The sequence below is a fragment of the Procambarus clarkii genome, chromosome 20 (genome assembly GCF_040958095.1).
Source record: "Procambarus clarkii isolate CNS0578487 chromosome 20, FALCON_Pclarkii_2.0, whole genome shotgun sequence".
NCBI classification, from domain to species: domain Eukaryota; kingdom Metazoa; phylum Arthropoda; class Malacostraca; order Decapoda; family Cambaridae; genus Procambarus; species Procambarus clarkii.
The window spans coordinates 25,967,832-25,992,405 of record NC_091169.1 but is presented as its reverse complement, the minus strand read 5'-3'; the positions used below and the strand labels follow the sequence as shown (position 1 = coordinate 25,992,405).

At 37.5% G+C, this 24,574-nt stretch overlaps 1 protein-coding gene and 1 long non-coding RNA gene across 2 annotated transcripts; one reads left to right on the top strand and one right to left on the bottom strand.

Annotated features, from left to right (window-relative positions):
• Positions 1-1,531: 1,531 nt before the first annotated feature.
• Positions 1,532-2,912, top strand: LOC138366626 (uncharacterized). The gene is made up of 3 exons (XR_011229194.1): positions 1,532-1,988; positions 2,131-2,259; positions 2,640-2,912. It is a non-coding gene; the product is annotated as an uncharacterized lncRNA (long non-coding RNA).
• On the bottom strand, positions 2,750-22,652 carry LOC123755401 (thioredoxin domain-containing protein 16). The gene is given in 21 exon segments (XM_069327783.1): positions 2,750-3,465; positions 3,992-4,129; positions 4,330-4,508; positions 4,668-4,993; positions 7,649-7,784; positions 8,663-8,750; positions 9,364-9,497; positions 11,327-11,502; positions 11,504-11,559; positions 14,864-15,007; positions 15,237-15,363; positions 15,764-15,854; positions 16,507-16,679; positions 17,765-17,904; positions 18,634-18,679; positions 18,681-18,742; positions 19,249-19,370; positions 19,951-20,099; positions 20,539-20,624; positions 21,177-21,836; positions 22,544-22,652. Coding segments are annotated over 21 exon segments (3,171 nt in total). The 5' UTR covers positions 22,638-22,652; the 3' UTR covers positions 2,750-3,421.
• Between the last annotated feature and the right edge of the window lie 1,922 nt (positions 22,653-24,574).

Here is a 24,574-nt window from a genome sequence, read left to right as displayed (position 1 = left end):
ACCTGAAAGCTAAATGTAGTAAATGGTATCGAGGTGTTCATCAGAACGTGAATGTTTTAATAACTGTGTTCCATAGGGATATTGAAGTATGCCTCCAGTAGCTAGTTTTTAGATAAATTGTGAAATAGATCATAAGTTTCCTGTACAAAATATGCCGTTTTAATATTCCTTTTTTAATACCATTTAAAAGGTTTATTCATACCAACTTGAGGTAATCTGTGTTCTTTATTCTTGTAGGTTGAGTGGCACTATCTGAACTGCTTATTTATTAAAGGAGAATATAATAATATACCTCTAAACCTACCTGTTAAATCTTCTTTAACCATTCATATACAGTAAGCAGTATTAGCATATTTCTCATGCACTATTATGTATTACTCCAAAAATGGCTCATCTCACTCATTATCTTAAATTATGCCCAAAATGTTGTGCATTATTAGTAGCTTTATAAAATACACAAATACTGTACCTGGATACTATGTAGCCACTGTAATCTGAGCCTTTATATATCTTATCAATACGTTATTACAATACGGTAGTGTATTATTCTGTACTTACATACAGATTGATCATACCATTTCTTATTGCTGATTGATATCAAGTCGTATTTTATACATATAGTGCAGTATTCCACATTCTTTACTATGTGCTGCTCATATTGGACACAATTAATCTTACTCTTTTCTAGTATATTAGAGGAAGTTGATAGTGGAAAGGATTGTAATACTGTGAACTCTGACTTTAGCAGGTTCTTCCAAAACATAAAACACTGATTAGAAAGGTAGAGGTTCATGGTATAGGGTGGGAAGGAGAGATGCTATCCTGTGTTGGACATGGGAATGGTTATTTCAAAGGAAACAATGAGTTAGCATTTAATGAACTGAAATACAAATTGAACACCAATGCAAGTGGAGAGCCGCAGGGCTGTGTCCCAGGACCTATTATTTACCATGTACAGTACTGTATATAAATGATTCAGACACAGGACTGACCAGCAATTTGCATTTGTATTTTTTACAATGAATGTTTCAATAAACAAAAAATTATATAAATCATTAACTTTTACTGATACTGATATTGGGAAAGAATATTGTTGACATTTTCTTGGCTTTAATTCCCTTTGTCAAATGAGTAGTTGGTGTGATCACATTTACTGATTTCTATGAACTGTTAAAGTAAAACAAATAAATACAATAAATGTGCAATAAATACTGCTTAAGGGGGCGTTATCATTGTTTGGCCGAAAAAATTCGGCCAAACACGAAAAATTTATAAAAATACTACAACGTTCTGGCAACACCGTGGTGCAAACCGTTTAATGTTATGATAATAAATAACGTAATTAGAGCAAATTTTCCAGCCGCAATTGCCCGAAATCTGGTCCTCGCGGCTCGGGTGCGCCGTAGGGTGATGCGTCATACGTTGTAAGCGTCTAGTATTTCGCAATAGAGTGGAGAATATCTTGTTATGCATATACAAATTATAAACACACTCGCTGGCAACTGTCTTCTGTGAGAGGGAGGGGCTATAATCCGATTTACTGGCTTAGTCACCCTCTCAGTGTCTGTGCCGGCGGTCGCATGCCTGACGCGCTCGCACAGATCGTATTTTCTTGCATATACTGCACAATGGATATAGTATCGGACAAGAAGAAAGCTCTAAAGGCAAGAGCTCTACGCGTTAGCCAAGTAAAGAATGAGCGTAAAGCCACACTGAGGCAAAACAAGAGTTCCCTTGAGTGAAGAGAGAGGGCAGCCTCCCGCCCCCACAACACACTACCTCGCCTCACACCCAGGCACCCACACCTCCTGTGGCACCTGCCACACCTCTGTGGCACCTGCCACACCTCCTGCTGCACATGCCACACCACCTGCGGCACCTGCCACACCACCTGCGGCACCTGCCACTCAAGATCTTAGACCTGCAACTCAAGACGTTCTCCCTCTTGATGTTGCAAGATGTTGCATATTTCAGACCAATTATATTAGGTTAGTATGTATTATGTTTTATATCTTGATACTATATCATAAATAATTGTAAATATAAAGCTGCTGTCTTTTTTTATATTTTTTTTTATTTTTTTTTTTATTTTTTTTTTTTTAATAATTTTTTTTTTTTTTTTTTTATCAGGCAATCTTCATGGAACTTACACACCTTACTGAAGGAATGCCAATCTACAAGGGTGGTAATTTTGATTGAAATTGGTAGTTCATCAACCTCAGCCAAAGGTGGCTGAACTTTGACCTTCATTTTTTACAGGTAACTAATTTGCAACTATATGGTTGAATAACTTTTTTATTTATTATTCAATTTACATGGAACTTGCACATTATATGTAGAGTCTGTGCCTCTAAAAACCCAAGTTATATATTTCCCCTAAGATCATTTATTGATTTTATATATATTTATAAACATCATTTTGTTGCATAATTTTTTGGGTGAACTTTGAAAATTTGTATTATTGCACTAAATAGGTTTGGGATAATAATGCCACTAGACAACCTTTATTATATAGTATTGTGGTAGCTGAGTATCATAGAAATAATATCAGTTGATATTTGTATTTGTTATATCAACTTTAAAACATGTAAAAAAATGGTTAAAAAAAGTTTTTTTTTTTTTTCTCCCTCTCTATTTAGGCTGCGATGCTGAAACTTGGACCACTTGAAGCCCTCTTCAGGTGTAACACGTCAATAAATTTTCATTGCACTAGAACAACTTTTATGAACCCTAACTAACGCCCCCTTAATGTCATTTATCACTTTAATTATTTGTTCACTATTTGGATCCTTTGTGAACTCTTTGATAATGAAGGTAACTTTATGTAATGCCTTTAGACATTACAACTGCTCAACTGTTGAACATATTTACAGATATTCACTTCTTTAAACATAAGTTTAAAAAATTCAGAAGGTGGTTTGATTTTCCTACACGGCAATATGTCTTCCTTGGTCTGGTTAATACAAAAAAGTACAAAATTTAATATATTGTACTGTTTATGACAACATAATCAAATAAATCATTATTGCACTCTTAGAAAATCAACATATTGTATACTTGTTCTTTCTGAAATACAATACAGTAATTTTCTTTTTAAGTAAACTATGCAGTGTCTATGGAGACAGAAAATCATAAAATCATATACAGTATTAGCAATATATCAAAAAAATTTTGAATACACGTCACAATTAAAGAAGTTTTTGTGGTCGTGCACAATGAAGCTTTTGCTAGAGGCAAATTATGGGGGTCTTGCTAGAGATGATTCATTGGGGATCTTGTTACAGATGTATATCATGGCACTCTTGTTACTGAGGCAGATCATGGGGCTCTTGATTCATCATTGAAAATATATAATAAAAGTCTCTATATTTTCCATGGTGACAGCAGGTTGTAGAGAATTGATAAGGACCTCACATACTGTTCAAAGTTCCTCATGAGGATGTTTCTTATTTTCACTGCTGTCCCCTGCAAGTTATGCACACGAGAGATAAGTATCGTTATATTAATTTAATATACAGTAATTTCAATTCATATGTCATCTACACACTATCAACATAATATAATTCAAATCTGTGCAGATTCTAAGAAAAAAACAAAGAGCATTGAGTATAATAAAATGGCTCTTTTGGGGTTGGCCTTAATAGCTCTCCTTAGCTATCCCACTCTGGCTATTACTGGTCAGGTACCAATAACACTTGTATTGCTTATCAGGGAATAGGATCATTATGCCCCATCTATAAGGTGGGAAGCACTAGGAAAAGTGATCAACTCAGTACCGAGGTAGACCTCCCTTAAGAGTAATGAAAGGATGCCACAAAGTACTCAAACTTCCTTCAAAAAATGTTTAGGAAATGTACTGAACAAATAAACCAAAACTCTGATGACTATTAAAACATAAGAAATCTCATTTTAATTGGCCACTGCAAAGTAAATGAGACTGTTAGCTGGATGCTAGATCTAAAAGTACTGGCAACATTCCTTTTTGTGTTACCTTGATGATGAGCACTGAGGTCGGCTTCCATCTCCAGTATGAGGTGGTCTTCTGCATCACGATCTTGGTCTTCAAGCATAAACTTGAGGTAGTCAAATCCTGGCAGACGAGGCACCCACTCTTGTTTTGGCAATTCAACTTAAGAGCAAAGCAAATAAATATTTAATTTGTACAAGGACAGTATAGTACCTTTATTACCCACTCTTCACTGTTAGATTTTTATAAAGAAAATTTTAGATTTTCAACACTATGAAGAAGCATTTTGGTAATTTTATTGAATATTTTGAACAGAAAATAAATAAATATAAAATGCTTAAAGCTGATAATGACAAACTTACTGGATGGTTGGAGGTGTCCACCTCGAAGCCTTTTGAGCCAATCTTTAATAGTGGCCTTAGTGGCTTCTCTCTTTGTAAAAGTGTTCACTGTGTGTTTCCTTTGATTCACAGCTACAAGAGACTTCACTCCAGGAGACAATCCATAGACCGGTAGTAAGTCATCTGCCAGAGGGTCATCACTAGGCCCAAAAGATACTCAGTACAGAAATTTAATTATAACCATGCCAATTTTCATTCCTGAGTGACATAAATACCTAAATCAAATAAAATAGATCAGAGTAAGCTTCTAAATTATTGAATGATAAAAAAATGCATTCCTTTCAATACTAGATACTTACCAAAGCAACCAGGAAAATATAAATCCAGGTTTTGATAGTTCAGCTGCTAATTGACCAACTATGCTCCACATATCATCGGGGTTCTTAGAATGGTCATCATCTTCATTTTTGTTGAGTTGATTCCTGCCTCCCTGCACTTGCTCTGAAGAGTACCTCCAAGCATTGGCTGACTTTTCTCTTAATACTGAGAGAGAGTAATTGGAAGGTAAGAAGAGTATGATGAGGTGTTGTTCATCAGCCTGGGAGTGTTCATCTGCATGGGGGAGTTCATCATTGTCACTGACTCCTACTTGTAAAGCTGAATATCGTTCCGGATCCAATAGAGCCTAAAAAAAAAGCACTGAATGTAATGAAACGTCAATTTCTGAATGAGCCTCGATGGTAGCCTGAAGCTATTTCAGAACTACTAGATCACATCAGCCTCAGAGTTCGGTTCAGCCTACCAGGGACCAGAGCCAGAACCTGGCCCTCTCACACGACGCGCAGGGAGCATGTGACACTGCCACATCTCCAGGAAAGGCTCCCAAAAAGTCAGTGAACCAATACAAACCACTGCTGGATTCTAAAGAGACTGAAACCTCACAACCTGCCAAATGAACTCCCCCAACAACTCTCACCTGCTTCCTGTACCTGCTTGTGAAAGGGGCTAGGTTCCAGCTCTGGGCTCTGGTAGGGCAAACAGAACTCTGTGGCTGATGCAATCTAGTAGTTGGGAGCCATCTCACCTAGATAGCTTCAGAGCCACAAGAAGCTCCTCCCCAGAAAAAGTATTTTCTAATTACAGTAATTTCATGTACAGGATATATGCTTTGAAATTACTGAAAATACATATTACCAGTGAAACCCAAGTACCTGTACTAGTATTAATATTTTAAGCATCTAATTTATATATATTGAGAGCTAACACTAATCACCTGGTGGACAAATGGCAGTTCAGTAACGAGGTAACAAGATACCGCATGTGTAGCCTATTCACATACACTGTACATACATTATATGCACTTATGATAAGCAAGTCTGGCAGCTGCCAAAATAATGAATAATCTAATCAAGGAAATTAAAACTAAATGTGAAAGCAAAAAAAAAAAGCGTTGAATGTAATGAAACGCCATTTTCTGGATGAGCCCCGGAGGCTACCCAGAGCTTGAGGGGCTCTCCATAGAAAAGAACTTGTTAGCAACAATTTCACCATCTAATTTTTCTCTTAAATGAACTAAACTAATGACTAAACTAATAACGAATGAATTAAACAGTATTCCAATCCACACTTAAGGCTTTATCTAAAAATCTAACTGGCACTAATGGCCTGCCTGCATTTTATTTCAATTTATTTCAATTTTGATTTATAAAGAGTAGAGTACAAGTGATGATAATAAATGGTTGATGGGTACATTTATAATTAGTAGTCTTTATAAAGCTTCTAATTCTGCTTGATATTTGCAGCAAAGACTAGTAAGTCATCCAAGGCTGCCTCTCAACTCACCACTCCCTAATTACTCATCTGCTTCAGTGATAAGCTGCCTCCAGAGCCAAACCTCTCTAACAAGCTATAGTAAGCTTAAGAGATAAACTATTGGAGTCCACTTACCAACAATCAATACTGCATTTCATTTTTTTTAATTTATACTGTACATTATGTGATTTTTATTGTCAGGGACATGCCATGCAGCCTTTTATGTTTGTTGAGATCTTCCTAGGCCAGCGATTAATCTTTTCCCATGATGCAACCAACAGTTGTGTAACACCTTGGTACATATTTACTGCTAGGTGAGCTGGTGCATCAGGTGTAAGGAAATGTGCCCAAACATTTTGTCCTGCCTGAGAATTGTGAATCAACCGTGCTAACTGCTGGGCTCTATATACAGTACTGTATACAGTATAGTATATGGCTTCCATGAGGCTACACATCTTTACATCAACAGAAAGCTCAATTTTGTGAACAGACATTGATGTTTTTATGTTTCAAGTTAATAAGAAGAGAAATTTTCAAGATACAGGCAGCATTGCTCAATTTCAATATTATAGGAATCTGCCTTTTATGATAATACACAAGTGTTGTAAGTTAATACAGTGATACTTACTCAAAATATCACATAAAAAACTAGCAGGTAATGTAAAGGCATTAACTGCATTACCATATTAATGTTGCCTGAGGCTACATTTTCATATATCTAAAGTAATACTGAATTTGGTGTAATGACTGGTATATTAATATTAAGTCTAACTTTTGTTGTTATTAACTTAATTGTTCCACTTAGTTAAAATACCAGTTTGTTTTATTTTTGCAAATTTTTATGTTTCATTTGTAAGTGTTTGCAAGGATGTTAAATTGAGCATTAGTAATTGTTTATGCCTGTATATGTGTAAAGTTTTCCTGCACATTTTAGTGAGGGTAGCATCCCACACCCCACAAGGACAGAGAGGGTTCTGAAATGATAGCATCAGTATTGTTGGGTGTACAACATCAGAGGCCCGAGACTGTTCAACACGCTTCCACTACACATAAGAGGCATAACTGGCCAACCCCTCACAGTGTTCAAGAGAGAACTTGATAAGCACCTCCAAAGGATACCTGATCAACCAGGCTGTGACTCATATGTCAGGCTGTGTTCAAACAGCCTGGTTGACCAGTCCAGCAACGAGGAGGCCTAGTTGAAGACCGGGGCCGCAGAGACGCTAAGCCCTAAATTCATATCAAGGTAGCCCGAAGTGTTTACTATAATCTCATATTTGAGGTGTTTATAATTTTCATTAGTACTGTAGTTCTGATTTAAAGTAACATACAAATACCTCAAGTAAAGAAGTAAGGGATGGGTTTTGATAGCTTGTACTCTAGGGTACAGCTTAGAAGCACAGGCCCCCATTTTTTTGTGCCTCCTTACAGTGTTAATTAATATTATGAAATGTAAGGTTAAGAGTAAAACAGGAAATAACCATATGCATAGGAACAACCAAAATAATAAGGCAGGGGAGAGACTAACCATCACTGGGAGTGAGGCATGCTGGATAAAGTTAATGATGACCCCAGACTTCTCAAGTTCCTTATTAAGTATTTTTCTGGGTTGAAATTTGTCGCCAGGCTTGGATACCACCACACAACCTCGTTTTGTCTCACACCTTCAAAGTAAGAAAAGTACAGGAAAAAGATATTTTTGAAATACAGTAATCATTTGGAATGTAAATATTAATTATTAATTCACCAATTACAACAAACTGCTTGCTACACTGCACCACCACCAGGTGGCAGTATCTTCTGTGACCCAAGGTTCACCTACCCACAAGTATCTCATATACCGCACTGTATATCCTAGTTCAAGTAAAGAGTGTATAGTACCTCAATTATAGGAGTGGGGCAGGAAGGAATTGTAAGTGGAAGAATAATATGCTCAGAAAGGAGCTTTTCATAACTTCAAAGTACATTTTCTGAGCAGTTCATTCTGCTGAATGATATTTGTACCAACAGAAGTGCAGTTCTGAATTAGAGACATATATATGTGTGTTGTGGTTCCCGGCTGTCCTGAACTGATCAAAATCTACCAAAGTGTTGTAGATCAATTGGGGCAATAAAATAGCCAATGCCCATTCTGAGCAGATCGGATGAGATCTGGAAAGTCCATCTGCCTGACTATTCTAAACCCGCCATATATAGAGCACTTTCCCAAAAGTCAAAAGTTGAGCTATAACTAACATTTTGTGTATGCTAATGGAAGGGGACCTGGACAGAACAATCCAAACCACAAATTCAAACCATTAAGTTAATCTGTACAATGTTCAACTTGCCTTAATTTCTAGAATTCCAGTATGTGTAAAAAGGCTTTTTGTTTAATATGCTGTAATATATGATGTGAATAAAGTTAGACCTTACTAAACTGTGCCATTAAAGTTACAAAATTGTAGCTACAAATAGTTATCCCTATGCCCATATACAAATTTGTTTGAATAATATTTATTCATGACATAAAAAGTATAAGCAGTAAATATAAGCGGGAACTAACCAGGTATCAACAGCATGAGGTAAAATGTGCTGGCCCAAGAGATGGCTGCCTTCCAGCACACGAGAAGCCTCGGTAAATGCTGTTGCATCTGTAAGCAAATAATAATAATAATAATAATAATAATAATAATAATAATAATAATAATAATAATAATAATAATAATAATAATAATAATAATAATAATACAGTACATAATATAGTACATATTAATAATACATTATACTGAAAACTATAAAAGAAATCACTTAATATAACAGAGCATAAACAGCAAGACAACGGTTCCATTCAGCATAATTTTATGTTATTATTTTTTGGGAGGAGGGGGGTAAAGGAAAGCACTAAGACAAGCAATCCTACCAGAAGCAGCAAACAAAATGACTCTTCAAGTATCACAACCAGCTACAGTTCCCTTCCATAGCAGTAATACAATTTGTCATTCTTATACTGTATCACATACAAAAATATTTTCTCCAGATTCACGTATGTCAGCAGGTTAAGTATTAAGTAACTTTTGTAGCACATTCACAAGTACAGACTGTACAAATATTCCTTTCAATAAAATATGCTAAAATAATTTTTCAATGTAACAGATATACATATGTAATTTCAGTAGTAGAGTATTTATAATGCTGGTGCTTTTCCATTAGAAAATTCTGTTTAATTTTAAGATTATTTTTAGTATTTTTGTTTAATTTTCCAACCTTTAACTGAAGAGAATATTCCAACAGCAGCAGAGGAGGTAACTTTGCAGGCTGGGTGAATGTCCTCACTTAGAGTCAGCATCTGTTCCAATTCCTTACTGTTGGTCAACTCTGCAGGTGTGCTTCTCTCGGTCCTATGATATATAATTTATAGTATAATTAGCATGTTTGTGTTATGTATAAATTCCAGCCCACCCTCCAATAATGATAGTACTTATAGCAGCAATTTGAAAAATGAAATGGAAGAAATGAAGAAATGGACTGTTGGACCAGAAGAGTTTTGAATCACAGTATTGAATTAGGCCAAATGGCATACTAAAAAAAATTAGCAAACTAAAAACTGATCCTACCTAACCCAAGCTCTCCAAGTAATCTTAGGCTTATATATGGTATGCTAGGATTAATACAGTACAAATATGCACCCTACTAGGCCTAGGAATGTTAAAGTTTTTTTGTACCCTCTACAAAATTAACAGAAATGTACAGGACATGAACACTGCTGGCTGCAGAAGTCCATTTTGTATGTTCAACCAAATAAGTAGTTACTATGAGAACTGTACTATCATTTTAGGAGACTAGGTTGATCGATTCCTAACAGTATTGATGACCAAACCACACATCAGAAGATCAGGAGACGTCGATGTTTCAGTCCGGAACATTATCAAGTTGATAATGGTCCATGACAGACTGAAACGGCGTTGTCTCCTCATCTTCTGGTGTGTGGTTTGGTCATCATATCTTCAGCCATGTTATTGTGACTCATCATCTGCTTAACAGTGTTATATCTGCATCTAAAGATAACGAAATACGAGACACCCAACTCACAAACCTGAAAATAACAGAAGTGATGGCATTTTCATCTGACCTGGACCATTATCACATGACCTGATAATGGTTATGTGATAATGGCATCTACCACTACCTAGCATCAACCTATTAGTATCAATAGCCACCACTAGACAGCCCCAGAACCTCTACCCATAAGGTCAAGGTTCCAGGGGTTCCTGCACAACAATTCAATCAACTGACAAGTCACCTGGGGCTGATTCAACAGCACCAGCAATGCTGCTGCAGGCAGAGCAAAACTACGGGAGGCAGAGAGAGCAGTTAACCAGGGACTCCAAAGGAGACCCAACTAGGTGTAAACCAACCGGGACTTCCACCAGTTCACCAAGAACCCGAACTTGGCAAGCTGACAATGAAACATAACCCCCTGATAAGCCAGGAAATAACTAGCACCCTGGCTTGCTGGTATGTGGACAGGCATGGAGCCCAAACCAGCCAGAAAAAAAAAATCCCAACAAGGTCCCTAACTGCTGGTGAAGAGGAAACATGCTAAGATGCATCTAGAAGATCCAGGAACACCACCCAGGAATCTGCTTGCAAAAACAGGTGAACCCGAACAAAATGGTTATGTGGAAGACTGGTCAGGGAACAAATATGCACAGACCTAAGAGGCTGCAAATTGACTGCAGGCTTGCCAAAACCGCATTAGGAATGGAACTGGAAAAACTGGGAACCCAACATGAGGAGCAGTAAGGAACTCAATCAAGCCTAAATTTAACCATGCCACTATGACAACATGGGGTTGAGGGGAGGACTCCTATCCCACTTCTAAACCAAAAGGTTTAGATTACTACTGGAAACTAAAATAATAACTACTGGAAAAAAAATTCCAGCTCCCTGTGCCTCTGTCTGTTGATTCCAGTTCTGGCTCAGGTTCTAAGCAGGACAAACAGGATTCCTATTGCTGATGTGACTCAGGGAGTCACCGGAGGCTCCTCCAGAAATTTAATCACTGAGCTCCTGCTAAGTAGAATTGACATTAGATCAAATATTATTTAAAGCTATTTTTCAGAAACAGTATAGAATATAGTGAGGAACATGAATTATATCATTGTGCAGTATGTACACAGAACAATATTAACTGAATATACAAGGCAATAAATGTTTTTTCACTTACAGCAATATAGTCTTTAAAATGTAATCTCTGTGGATTGGTCCATCATAAGTAATATTACGTCTTCCTTTAGGATGGAGACGAAGTACAGGATATGTAGTAATTCCCAAAGAATCACAAAGATAAGGCCAATCAAAGCAATTGATACGATGCATGGAAGCCTGGCTGCCATAATTCCTGAAGTTTGTGAGCAACAGCATTCATGTGTTGCATTAGTGCATTGCTGACTGGATCCCCTGCAATCATTAAATACATCCAAATTTTATTAATTACCAGATTTTAAAATTAAATGAGATGCTTGATATATGAAATGCTCCTCCCAGCATAGTCTTCTAGAGTCCATCTAGGACACTGCTAAGATACCAGCTTTCATCAACCTAATCCCCTACAATGACAAAACACTCGAAATAATCTTGTCTACTAGTTAGAAAGGGAAGACCATAGTAGACTCTTAATCCACCACTAAAGTGACTGCTTGCAATACTGCATTGCAATACAAAAATATAAAAACAAACTACTCAATACTCCCTACAACTGATAATTGGGGCCACCAGGACAGCCAATTATTGCTCAGATAACTTCTAGTTGATGAGCTATCAACCACCTGACCATCACCCAGGGAGCTAGGAAACTGGTTATCACTCCTTGGATAAACCCTAATTAAATGGGGGTACACAGCCTGGGTGAATGTATATGTGCATTAGCTGGTCCTAAAAATGGGTAGAACCCAGGTACACACCTGGTGATCTGAAGCACACCAGTAGAGATCCTGGGTACTTTTCCAAAGATCCAGACACACCATGCCAGACCCAGTGTAATTACACACACGTACCCAGGGTCTTCTTTTTTTTCATCATATTTTGTGTCCTCTCTGACATACAGTAACATCAATACAGTGTAGTGTACAGTAACATCATTCAATTGAATATACTGTGTTGAGAAACTGCAGAGTAGAATAAGTCTCAACAACAGCTGGAGACACCATACGGCTGGTGACAGAGCAGAGAACAAAACCAGGGCAAAACCTGAAAGAGCAGCCTGGATATGATAGGCATGTAATTGGCATGTGTTCACAGAACCCCGTAAAACCAATGATGGAGAAGAGAGAGTAGCCCTGTCCAAAACCAAATGAAATCAGGATCATAGGACATTTATACCCCTCAAATGAAGCAATAGGTTATAAAATGTCATCATAGAAAAGCTTGATGGAGAATCTGTATGCAGGCTGTGTGAATGTAAGAAAAGCTTAGTACCAATGTCTAGACTACAGATAAAGTGCTAAACAGCACAGCCAAGGGACAACAATGGCTGAACTCAAAAGGAGCCAGGTCATGCTAAAATTATATTGCTGGCCAGAGAGAAGATAATTCTGGGGACTTTCAGTCTTTGATCAATCAATACTAGGGGAAAATTTAAAATTTTAATTAAATTCCCATTGTCAGGGAAAGGAAGTCTTAGACATATTGAGTTCTCCCATATGCCAAAATTACTAACCTTCCTAAGGATGCATTACACAAAAATTACCTAACTCCCAGTTACAGTACTTATTTTAATGCTAGGTAAACAAATGCATCAGGTGAAAGGAAATGTGCCTAACCATTCTTAGTCTGCTCAGGGACTGAACCCAGGTCCCTTGGGTATGAGATGAGGAAGTTGGCCACTGAAGAAACAACCCATAGTCAGAGACATGCAAACAACTAGTAATGACCCCGTGAAATGAACACTAAAGCAATGGACATCCTGCGCATATGAAGTGTCAGGGGAAAATCTACATAATTTTAACTGAATTGGCCTCTGCACAGCTGGAATCTTAGTGAATGGATGTCAGGCACACAGTGAGGGCAGCTGGCTCCAACAACCCTGCTGTGAAGCTAGTGCTGCCACCTGGTGATGGTCAGGTGATATAGACAGCTCAGTAACCAATGGTTAGCTCAAGGATTTTGATGTCCTGGTAACCTGTTACCACAGACATGGGGGTGTAGAGTGGGTACTTTGTTGTATTACAGTGAGCAATCACTTTGCTGATGGATTGTAAGTACTCCCCACAGTCTCTCCCCTCCTTAACTATTTGCAAAGTTCCTTGCCACACAGGATAAGGTGAATGAGAGTCTGGCATCTTAGTAGGATCCTGGGTGGACTGTGCCTGCATGCTTGGGGAACAACAGAGGGACATCTAGAATTAATTTTTTATTTTCTACAAATAATTCAAAATTTCTGTAAATATAAATAATTGTTTATGGTATATTAATCAAGAATAGTACATTACAGTAAAATAACTTTTATCTTAACTTTACAATAGAGCCAAAAGTTAAATATGACACTAGTCACAATCACAATATTAAACCATAACATCATAAATCTAAATATTATTACATGGAAATATTATATCAAGTTTTATTCTTACTTTTGTGTAACTTTTTATGGCATAAATATAAATTATGGCTCTCAAATCTACAAGTCTTGAAAAAGAAGCCTCAATACTACTGCTTTTAATATTACTTATGAAGAGATTAACAAGTACACTGAACTGGGAACTTCATTCACAACAATAATATGCTTTGTATCACAGAGGAAGTTTATATCAGAGCAAACTTCTACTAGAGCGAGGTTGCCTTCTTCAGTCATTAGTGTAAAGCCTACATGAATCCATAAATAAATGGCAGGTGTGCATGGTTAAAGAACACCAAAATAATCTTTCATAAGTATAATGGACAGTTGTATTTGTGACAATTAAAAAAATCCATATGGGATTTTAAGTTGTTTCAGAACAGTTCATTAAACTTGGCCTTAAGACCTAGTCCTTAAAACCTGGTCCCGTGATATGGTTCCTAACCTTGGCTCCATAATTTGGTCCCTAAGTGTGGCTTAAAAACCTGGTCCCTAAGCTTGGCCCCAAGACCTGGGCTCTAAATCTATCCTCTAAACCTGGGCCCAAGACCTAGTTTCTAAACCTGGCCCCCCAAGACCTGTCCTCAAATGATTATCATTACATAATTACTCTAATCATGTCCATTACAGTATTCTAAGGAGTTTGCTTGGATCCTCGTCATGGCTCCTTCTGACTTTCTCATTGATACATCATGTTAATGTGATTTCTCTATCCATTATTACTATTATTATTATTATGAGATCATTGAAGTTGGATATCCACTGAAGCCTGATTAATACTGTAACAGCTCGTAGAAGAAGTGAGGAAAGTTCATCAAGGTCAAAGGAGATTATAAAAAAAATAATAGAGATTGATTTGATTGACTGTGCATCCATTAATATTTTTTGATGGGTATTGGCTTAAGTATTATGTTCCATTTAATTACTGTACTGCCTTCTTCTTGTAACTCTTACATTGTGTACCTTCATAATGATCCAGCATTGACTGTAATGAAGCCGCTCTTTCTGGAGTGTCCCCTAGTCAGCTTTCCTGAAGCTAGCCGCCAAGTGAAGCCCTCCCAGAGAAGGAAGGTTTAAGAATGGATGCTATAGTATTACAAATCCTTGAAGTGTTCTATATTTATTAATATATTTAATTTTATGTTAACTTACAAGCAAGGTAAAAGACAATAACAGAGAGTGTGTTGACATTGAGTGCCGAGGCGTAGGGTTCTGGACCCGCCAGAGAAGGAATATTAGTAAAGCTGTCTTCCTTCACCATTGCCAGTACCACCTCATCATCTTGCTGTAGTTCCTCTGCAGACAATTATTAAAAACAAAAAGTATAATATTGTGCAATATAAACAATTCTCTGTTACTGTACTGCTTATATAATATTACTGAGCTAATAAGCTACTATAGTTTACTCCATGAACACACACACAGCTTACTTTAGGAAGCAGTCAAATACAAAATGTGATAAATTCCCTAGTTACAGTACTGTATCAGAAAAACACTTGAAATACAGTACAGTATATAAACATACCCAGTGCTTGTACAGGAAGGTAGCCTTGCTCCTCCTTTGTGAGTGGTACTTGGTGCAGCATGGCTGTCAGTTGTTCATTCACCCACTCCAGTGCATCATCGTAGTCATTTAACAATGATGCACTCTCCTGCAACAGGATGGTTTGTGTATGTGGTGTATATGCTGTACAAGTGCATATGTAATAAAGCACTGATAAAAGAATTTTCCCAACAAATTATGCAGCTTTCGTAAATTGACATTTTTTTTTTTACATAGGTGAGTACAGAAACAGACAACTTCCGACTTCTATTAGCAGCCTGAGAGGTTTTCCATCTCATAGCTCATGGCAAGCCTTATCCTACTAGTGAACAAAGGTGAACAGTTATGGATTAGCACCTAATCAACCTTCCTGGCCTGGACTTGAACCCAGACTAAATCACTCTCAAGGTGCTGGGCGAGTGTGTTACCACTGCACCACTAAATATTATTCTTCAAATTTATAAAAAATTGCCTTCTACATATAAATGAAACCAAACTTGAGTACTTACCTGGCCAGACTGGAGGAAGGCAATGGCTGGGGTGGTGATGGTATGCCTGATCAGACCCAACTTGGTGAGGGCTGCATCACTCACTGTCTCTCTGTTTCAACAAAAGCAGGAACAAATGGTACAAATAGCTTAATTATAAAAAAAAGGCATGACGATGAACTGTTTAACTCAAATCAATTAGAAAATTTTCAGCTAATATGGCAAGGATTTAGTAGTCCAGCAAACCCTTTCTCTTCACATAATTTTTAGTTGCAGTTTTGGCTATTTGCAGTTACCAGCAATTTGTACATATCATTGCATATTTTTACAATTTGTATAAATAAAACCAGCCATATTTTGTTATTTCTGATCAAAATAATAATGACACTCACAAAACAAGTACAGTACTGTTATGGTTTCTCATAGTCGGAGACAGGAAGCCTATAAGGCTTATTGAGGTCAGCTTTGGCCAATGACTAACTGTCCCCAGGATACAACCCACAACTTATGGGGCAACTATTTACTGGTAGGTAAACAGGTTCATTAGGTGAAAAGCACTTTTCATTTATGAATCTACTGCACTGACCACTGTGCTACATGATCCTCCAATGTTGTTCATTATTAATTTTTTAAATACTGAGTAATAAATTATTTGATGAAAATATTTTACTATATGAGAGAAACAATAATTGTTGCAAATCTAAAGATGTTTAAGGCAAAGTAGCACTTTTATGATATTCAAATGGATTAGTAGTATAACTTACAAGTTGACTGTGATAGTGGCAACAGAACCATGTAGTAACTGGGCCAGGTGGGGAGCAAGACTTTGCACACGGCTGCGAGATGAAGCATCATACAACAGCAGTACCCAGGGTAACCCTGTCCCATCGTAAGGTGTTACCACTTCTGAGCTGGTTGGGGATACTGCCAGTTCATGCTGGAAAAGATCCACTAAACATTAGAATATAAGACTAAATAAAAGTGCAGAAGGCCCATACGAGGCAGCTCCTATTTATATCCACCTAAACTCATTCATATAGTAAATCTCTGACATACACTTCAAACAGTCCAGCAATCCCATGCCCATTATGTTACCCAGTAATTTATTCCATAAGTCAACAGTCCTTGTTGTTTTCAGTCTTTGCTCTCTTTTTGAATCCATCAGTGGTTTGTTTTGACTCACTGGCATTCTGATGCCTTCTCAAGTGAGGTGGAGAAATGTCACTGCTCCCTGTGCCTCTGTGAGGGAAGGCCTAGTTCTGGCTCTGGCCCCCGGTAGGCCTAAGAACCCCACAAATGATGTGACCTGATAGATGGGAACTATCTCAGTGTATAGCTTCAGGGAGCCACACATGGTTTCCCCAGATAGGTAAGATGATTATTATTTACAGAAATGAATTTATGATTTAATTTATTGAACTAGTAATGCTGCAATGCTGCCAGCAGTCAGTGTAGGGAGCAGTAGTAGTAGTAGTAGGGGGAGGGGAACCTGAGAGAATGCTTTGCTCACATTGTCCAAATCTCTAGCAAATATTAATTATACTCGGTGATAACAAATATGATTATGGGGATTCCAACATCAGAATGTTTTACACAATATATTAGACTGATCTGAACTTTATTTACAAGGTTTTGGAAAAAGGGGAATAACAAGGTAAATTGTTTGTTTTCATATTATGCCCGGCTGTGGCATATCATTTTATTCTGCAAGATGGCAGAACAAGTTACATACTGCAACTGGAATGTTGCATTTTTGAAGGACAAATTTTCAAGCAGCAAATGCCACTTGAAAATCTGAGGCTAAAAAATGCAGAATGCTATGCACAATTAAATTAAATAATATGTTATAACATATGACATATGGAAAGGAATATTTTCCAAGTGGTAAGCAATGCTTACCTTGTTTCTTAGGTACATATACCACTGGTAACTTCTATACAGGACATGGCTATTGTGCTAAAAAATAACCAACCTAAATGGGTAGCTACAGTACATGAGAGAACTGCTAGATGTAAGACTCACCCAAATGGGCAGCTGAAGGGCATGGATGAACACCAATAGCTGGGATAAGATCATCTTACTGCGATAGTGGCTCACCACGCAATCTTCATCTGTTGTCTTATCTGAACAGTGCATAACCCACAGGATGTTTTCTCGCTCATCTGTTGGGGTAGAGAGGATGAAGCTCATTTTGCTTCTTTCCCCTCTAAATTATAAATTACAGTACAGTATATCAATATATAATAACCTAAAAGAAGGTCTCACAAATTCCCAATAAAAATATATAGCAAACATAACATTAATAAAGAGAGAACAAGTCACAATAACATGGCTGAAGATAAATAAGCCAACCCACAGATATGAAGAGAGCAAGGCCCAGTGAGAAAGGATTATTTATTATATTAATATATCTTCTCTGTAACCTGAAAAATACTTTGCAGTTGATAACATTACAGTTGCATTAATATACTGTAACTTTGTATGGCTCACTCATGAAAATGAATAAGAGTGCCTTTAAAAGCACCTGAAGTGTTAAATTTTTTAAGTATTTTAAGAATTAACCTATTTAAACGTCAATGTCTAAGTTTTCTGACACTACAATACTGAGCTGTTTATTCAAATACAATAATAAGTTGCTGAGTGTAGATGAAACACTGGGCCTTGTTACCTCTAGCCAGCATCAAGAGCAATCTTCACAACTCCTTAACCAGTGCAGATCTTTACAAACATTCCCACTCAACTATATGACGAGGGAGATATTGGGGGTTTCTCAATCTAGTCGCACATAGTAGAACAACGCCATTTAGACACCCCTCTTTGTACACCAACAGTTGAATCTTAGATTACAGTACTAAAATAATTTAGGTTTTGCAAAAGAAAATGTAAATTACCATTTGGATGAGGGTTGGCTAGACCCAAGGTGCCAGCAGTGTAGGTAGGTGATGGCAAAGACAAACTTATCTTGGTGGGCGTAGGCAACCTCTAAAAACATTCGATGCTCTGATGAATACGAAATAAAGTCAGTATTATTTTACTATTCTTCTTTGATATATATTATATACTTTATATATTTATTTAATTGTAAACTGATGTAAAATATTAATTTGGAGTGTTAGCTGCCCTTTTGTCATCCATTATTGTTTGGTTAGTCTCATCTTTTAGAGGTCCTACTGAGTCCTCAATTTTGGTTTTACTTCTTATATAGGCATATAATGACTTTGGATCTTTCTTTAAGTTCTGGGCAAGTTTTCTTTCATAGTTCTTTTTGGCCGATTTGAATTCCCGGGAGGCTGAGTTTAATGCCCATTTATATTTCTCATAATCAATGAAGTCCATCGAGGATTTATATACAGTATTATATAAATCAACATTATATTTATTATATTATAGTTATATTTATATATTATAGCATATTATTCTTAATATTATAGTGTTATTCTTATTATAATAATTTACTGAAGAGTTGAGGAAGGAACACACAAACTCATCAAACACACATAACATACCAAAGGTGCCCAAGGTATGCAGAAAGGAGAAAATAATATCACAGCGACCCCGACAGCGGGCCTCAAGGTCCCTTCTCTCCCCTGCTGTTTGAAGGATGGGCACAGCACTGATCAAGGCCAAGCTGTGGACCAAGGTTGGTAGTAGACACAGCAAAATTTGGAAGTGGGGTGTATGTCTATATATCCATATGTTTTTCATCAGACTTTCAACAATAAAGTTATACTGTAATTAAAAGAAAAATAATACTCAAGTACCTACTGCATGCATGGGGAACCTCTGTCTCATATATTGGAGATACAGTAATATAACCTATGTGGTGATAGAGTACTATGTTTGGTATTCTATGTAGGCTAGGTATTATGTAGAAAAAATGTTTTCCCCAATATGTATTAAAGCTAATTACTTACTGTACCTTCACATGTGCTACAGAGTACTCTGTCTATATTATTACAACCTAAGAAAGAAGATTAGGAAAGGGTCTCCATACCTCAAGTTATATCATATAAAATAAAATAAATTAAACAAATGATTAAACTACCTGTAATTCCATACAAAGTTTTCAGGTTAATATTAACTCTTATTATGACACACCACAAAATATTTAAATGATCAAGTCAGTATTTATTTTTCAAATAATAAGCTTGCATAGTTATAACAATAATAGACATGATAGACAGGGATGAGAGACTGGTTGTACACACTGCAGGGCAGAGGCCACGATGGCATTATTGTTGAAGAGAGTATCTAGTGGAAAAGCAATTTTCTCCTGGCCGTCTCGGAAGCCATATGCATATCGGTTAACCTTATCCGGTGTGCAGTAAGAGGCCACCTTGTACACTGCACAATCCACCTATGGGAGAGTTCAGGACTGTTAATGCTAGGGCATAATGTCACCAGACAAGGCATATGCTATGGGCTAGTCATATGTCTCCACATTTGGCATTCATGTTAGTAAAGTAAGCAGTTCACAACTAGGAAACAAATTCATTGTGCCTCAGTGTAGCTGCACATCAAGTTATTACAGTAGTCTACTGTAAAAGATTGACTGGAATGGAGAAAAATTCTAAGAAATTAGGCAATAAAAGTATTCCATTAGTGTTGCTGGAATGAGAAAGAGCAAGCCAGAAAACACTAACTGCATGTTGTTATTATCATGACCCTCACCATGGAAATAAACATGCTGTTGTCATGCAAGATGATTCTATTCATTCATGTGTAATTTTACACTGTGCCCATAGCACATGCAGTAGTATTCTAGCTGAGGTGCAAGCACTATGAGTGGTACTGACCGTAGCCAGCAGCACGTTGTATTGCAGCAGGTGTTGTGCTGACTTGCTGTACTCTGGCAAGAACCTTGTCAGTGCTTCAGACCCACCTATATATGTAAAACAATAAAATCAACACAACGAAATACTATATATATACAAGTACACTGTACAGTACATATATCTAAAAATCATTTTGTAGAACACCACACTCAAGGTGACAGTTCCAAAATGGTTTTATTATACTGTAGTTGGATCCTGAATATGTGCAAATGCAGGATACAGTATAGTACTGTACTTTATTGTACATCTTTCCTTATATTTCATGGAGGTTTACACATAATAGCTTTTTATTGAGGATATTACAGGAGAAATATGCTTTTTACTTAGATAATAGACGAGATATAGAATACTGTATTGACACAAATCCCACAGACTTTGAATAATAAATTGACAACATGCTTGTGCACTTGGCTCTATGTGTAAATCATGAAGAAATTAACATGTGATGAATAATGTGACAATGTCTAATCACAAAGGAAAATGAGACAAGAAATAAAAAGTAAATAAAAAAACAATTATGAATAACTGTATGTTTTAGTAGGTTTGTAAAATGTTGAAGATGATTTTATAATTACTGACAGTGTACAGTATTATTTTACCATCTTTATAGAAGTAAACAATCACAATGGGTCCTTTTTCAATGAACTCTTCAAAGTCTCCTCCGCGACGGAGGATCCTGAGAGCAGAGCGAGTATCTTCAGCTTCATTGGTGGCCCACTCGTCATGATCTTCATCTAATTCAGAATGCTTGTACATATCATCAGCACTCTCATCCTGTATCAGTGTTTGCTGATTATTACTGTGATATTCAGTTATGCTTTCTGTGGAATCCATATATCCCTTTTTATCATCTACTAACCATTCATTAAATAAACCTTCATGTCCAGATGTCTGAGATGCTGTACCGACACCCAATATCATGCTTTTCTCTGAGAACGACACCAGCTTTTTAGCGGCAACAAGTCTTTTGTGATCAGTAGGAACAGCAGGTTGCTTATATACCTCAACTGGTCCACGCTCTCTATCCATCGAGCTACAGTCATTCTTCTCACTGCAGGAAGTATGAGGATGGATATGGCTAGTACCAGCTTGGGAGACAATGTGCTCATGTGAGAAGTGGGAATGTTGGTGATGGGCTGGATCATTGCCACTTTGACCATGGGTGTTCTCTGCTGCAGATATGGAATTGGGGTCTCCACACCTGACTGCTACCAAGCCTGCATGTATGCTCACAATCCATAACCACAGTATCAACATACCTGCATGAGACAAGACTAAATTAATATATTTAAATACATTTTTATATACTGTTTCTACATACCAGTTTCTATATATTTTCATCTACAATATCAATCTGCATATAATGTACATATGAGTATTTTTGAATATGTAATGTGGCAAACATCACAGTACTGTACTGTCAGTAAAACTAGTTAACACCATCACTGTGTGGAATGCTTACACCATAATCACCATGTCATAGGGGAGGGGGGGGGGGTGTACATTACCACAGTTGTATCAGAACACCATATATCACTGTACCCCAGGAAGGGAGTGTACTAACCATTACACCACATGCAGCACTTTTACTCTGGTAGACCATTACTATATTACACCTTCACTGTACTACACCATCTATGTACTATACCATCACTGTACAACACCTTCACTGTATTACATCTTCAATGTACTATACCATCACTGTACTACACCTTCACTGTACTACACCTACAATGTACTATACCATCACTGTACTACATCATTATTGTACTACACCTACAATGTACTATACCATCACTGTACTACATCATTATTGTACTACACCATTACTGTACTATACCATCACTATACTATATCATCACTGTACAATACCATCACTGGACTACACCATCACTGTACTACACCATTCTATGAGCGGTAGTTTACCGTGTACCCCAACATAGTCATGCTGTGAGCGATAGTTTACCGTGTACCCCACAGTCATGCGGTGAGCGATAGTTTACTGTGTACCCCACATAGTCATGTTGTGAGCGATAGTTTACCGTGTACCCCACAGTCATGCGGTGAGCGATAGTTTACTGTGTACCCCACATAGTCATGCGGTGAGCGATAGTTTACTGTGTACCCCAACATAGTCATGTTGTGAGTGAGAGTATAAACAAGAAAGGCACAATTAAAGATGTCAATCAAAACACGGCATCCCTTTCTCACAGGCGGGATAAAATAGGCCTATATTATTAAAAAATCTATGCCTAGTCTTCCTAGATTATCCTTTAAATATAATGAAGCACCTTTTCTGTCACATTTATTTTGTCTTATTTATATCTTTTAGCTAAATTGTGAATATTTACAGTAAAATTCACCGCTCAATACTATATAGGCCTACGTGTTTTATCACTGCAGTTAAAATTGAAATGATTTTAGCAGTGCTATATCTTGTCACTTTTCAGTCTTTAGTTATTTTATTTTCAAGCCAACTTAGGTATAAATCGTGTTTGTTACTGAATATATCACCAATAGGAAGATGGCCCTTGTGGCAGTGATGAACATATGAGAGTGACCAGCGGCAGGCGACCTGTTGCCTCTCTCCCTTCTTCCCCTTGAATGGCATCGATCCACCCGTTGTCGTACTCATATTTTGTAGTTATTTATTTCTATATACATACAAGAGGTTACATTGGTTTTATGAGAGTACATAGCATGATATGTTTATATTCTTGTAATGCCACTAGTACGCACAGCGTTTCGGGCAGATTCCCGAGAATCCCAGATTCCCAGATTCCCGGGACCCAGACACACCTCTTCCTGTCTGCCACACACACGATACGTCTTTCAATTACCTCCATATGTTCCCTTTAACAAGATAGATCATACCGGTATTAGGGAATTGGAACTATAACCCACTTCGGCTCACAATTCGAGGAGGAAGAAGTTAGTTATACCCGATGTCTTCGTTATGCTAGCAGTAAATAGGTACCCCTTGGGATTTATGCAGCTGTTGTGGGTGGCATCTTGGGAGAGGGGAGGGACCTCGATATAAGCCTAACGTGTATAAATGAGCCCCCTGGCTGCCTTTTTCCCCAGCACATTTACACTATTATATACAGCACATACACATATCTATACCTATAAGAATGTCTGGCTACTCAAAGTTGGAGGTCAGATACTTGCGGCAAGCCTCACCCAAATTTGCAGGGGAAATGGTCTGGGGTATGGGATGGACAAAGGATGGTCAGGGTAGGCCTAAGTTAAATGCCTTTAAGAAATATTAGCAATTATAAACACCCCTAGTACATTTTCATGGAGTCAAGTGTGAAATATGGCATGTGATTAATTTTTGTGAATGAGTTTTTATTGAAGAAAAACAAGAATGAGTAAAGGAAGAAAAGAAAATGGAAAAGCAAAGCTTCTGAGACTTACATTTATTTAATAATAATAATAATAATTCATTGTGTCAGGGGGACAGGTAGCCAGAGTGTATTCATACATGTTAGACTTATATCGAAGTCCCCCCCCCCTCCCCCAAGGTCAAATTACTGACTCCACCCAGGATGCAACCCCATACCAAGCAAACTACTGGGTACCTACTTACTGCTAGGTGAACAGAAGCATTAGGTGATTGGAAATGCACTCAATTATTTCTGTCCCACCCGGGATTCGAACCCTTAAATCTTGATTGAGAGTCAAGAACGAACCCGACTGTACTACCAGGACCCATTTTGGTGCTTTTTGCGGAGAAATGCAGGGCAAAGGACGAAAAAACAGCTAGGTTGAAAGAGTTTGAGATAAAGATAGGTAGAGACAGAAAGACAGACAGAAAGAGATAGACAGAGGGGAAACATAGACAACCCCAGGCACTGCCAGGTAACGCCCCCTCTAGTGTGGTGTGCGTGTACTTACCTAGTTAGGCTTGCAGGGGTTGAGCTTCGTCTGTTTGGTCCCGCCTCTCAACTATCAATCAACCGGTAAACAGATTCCTGAGCCTATTAGGCTCTAC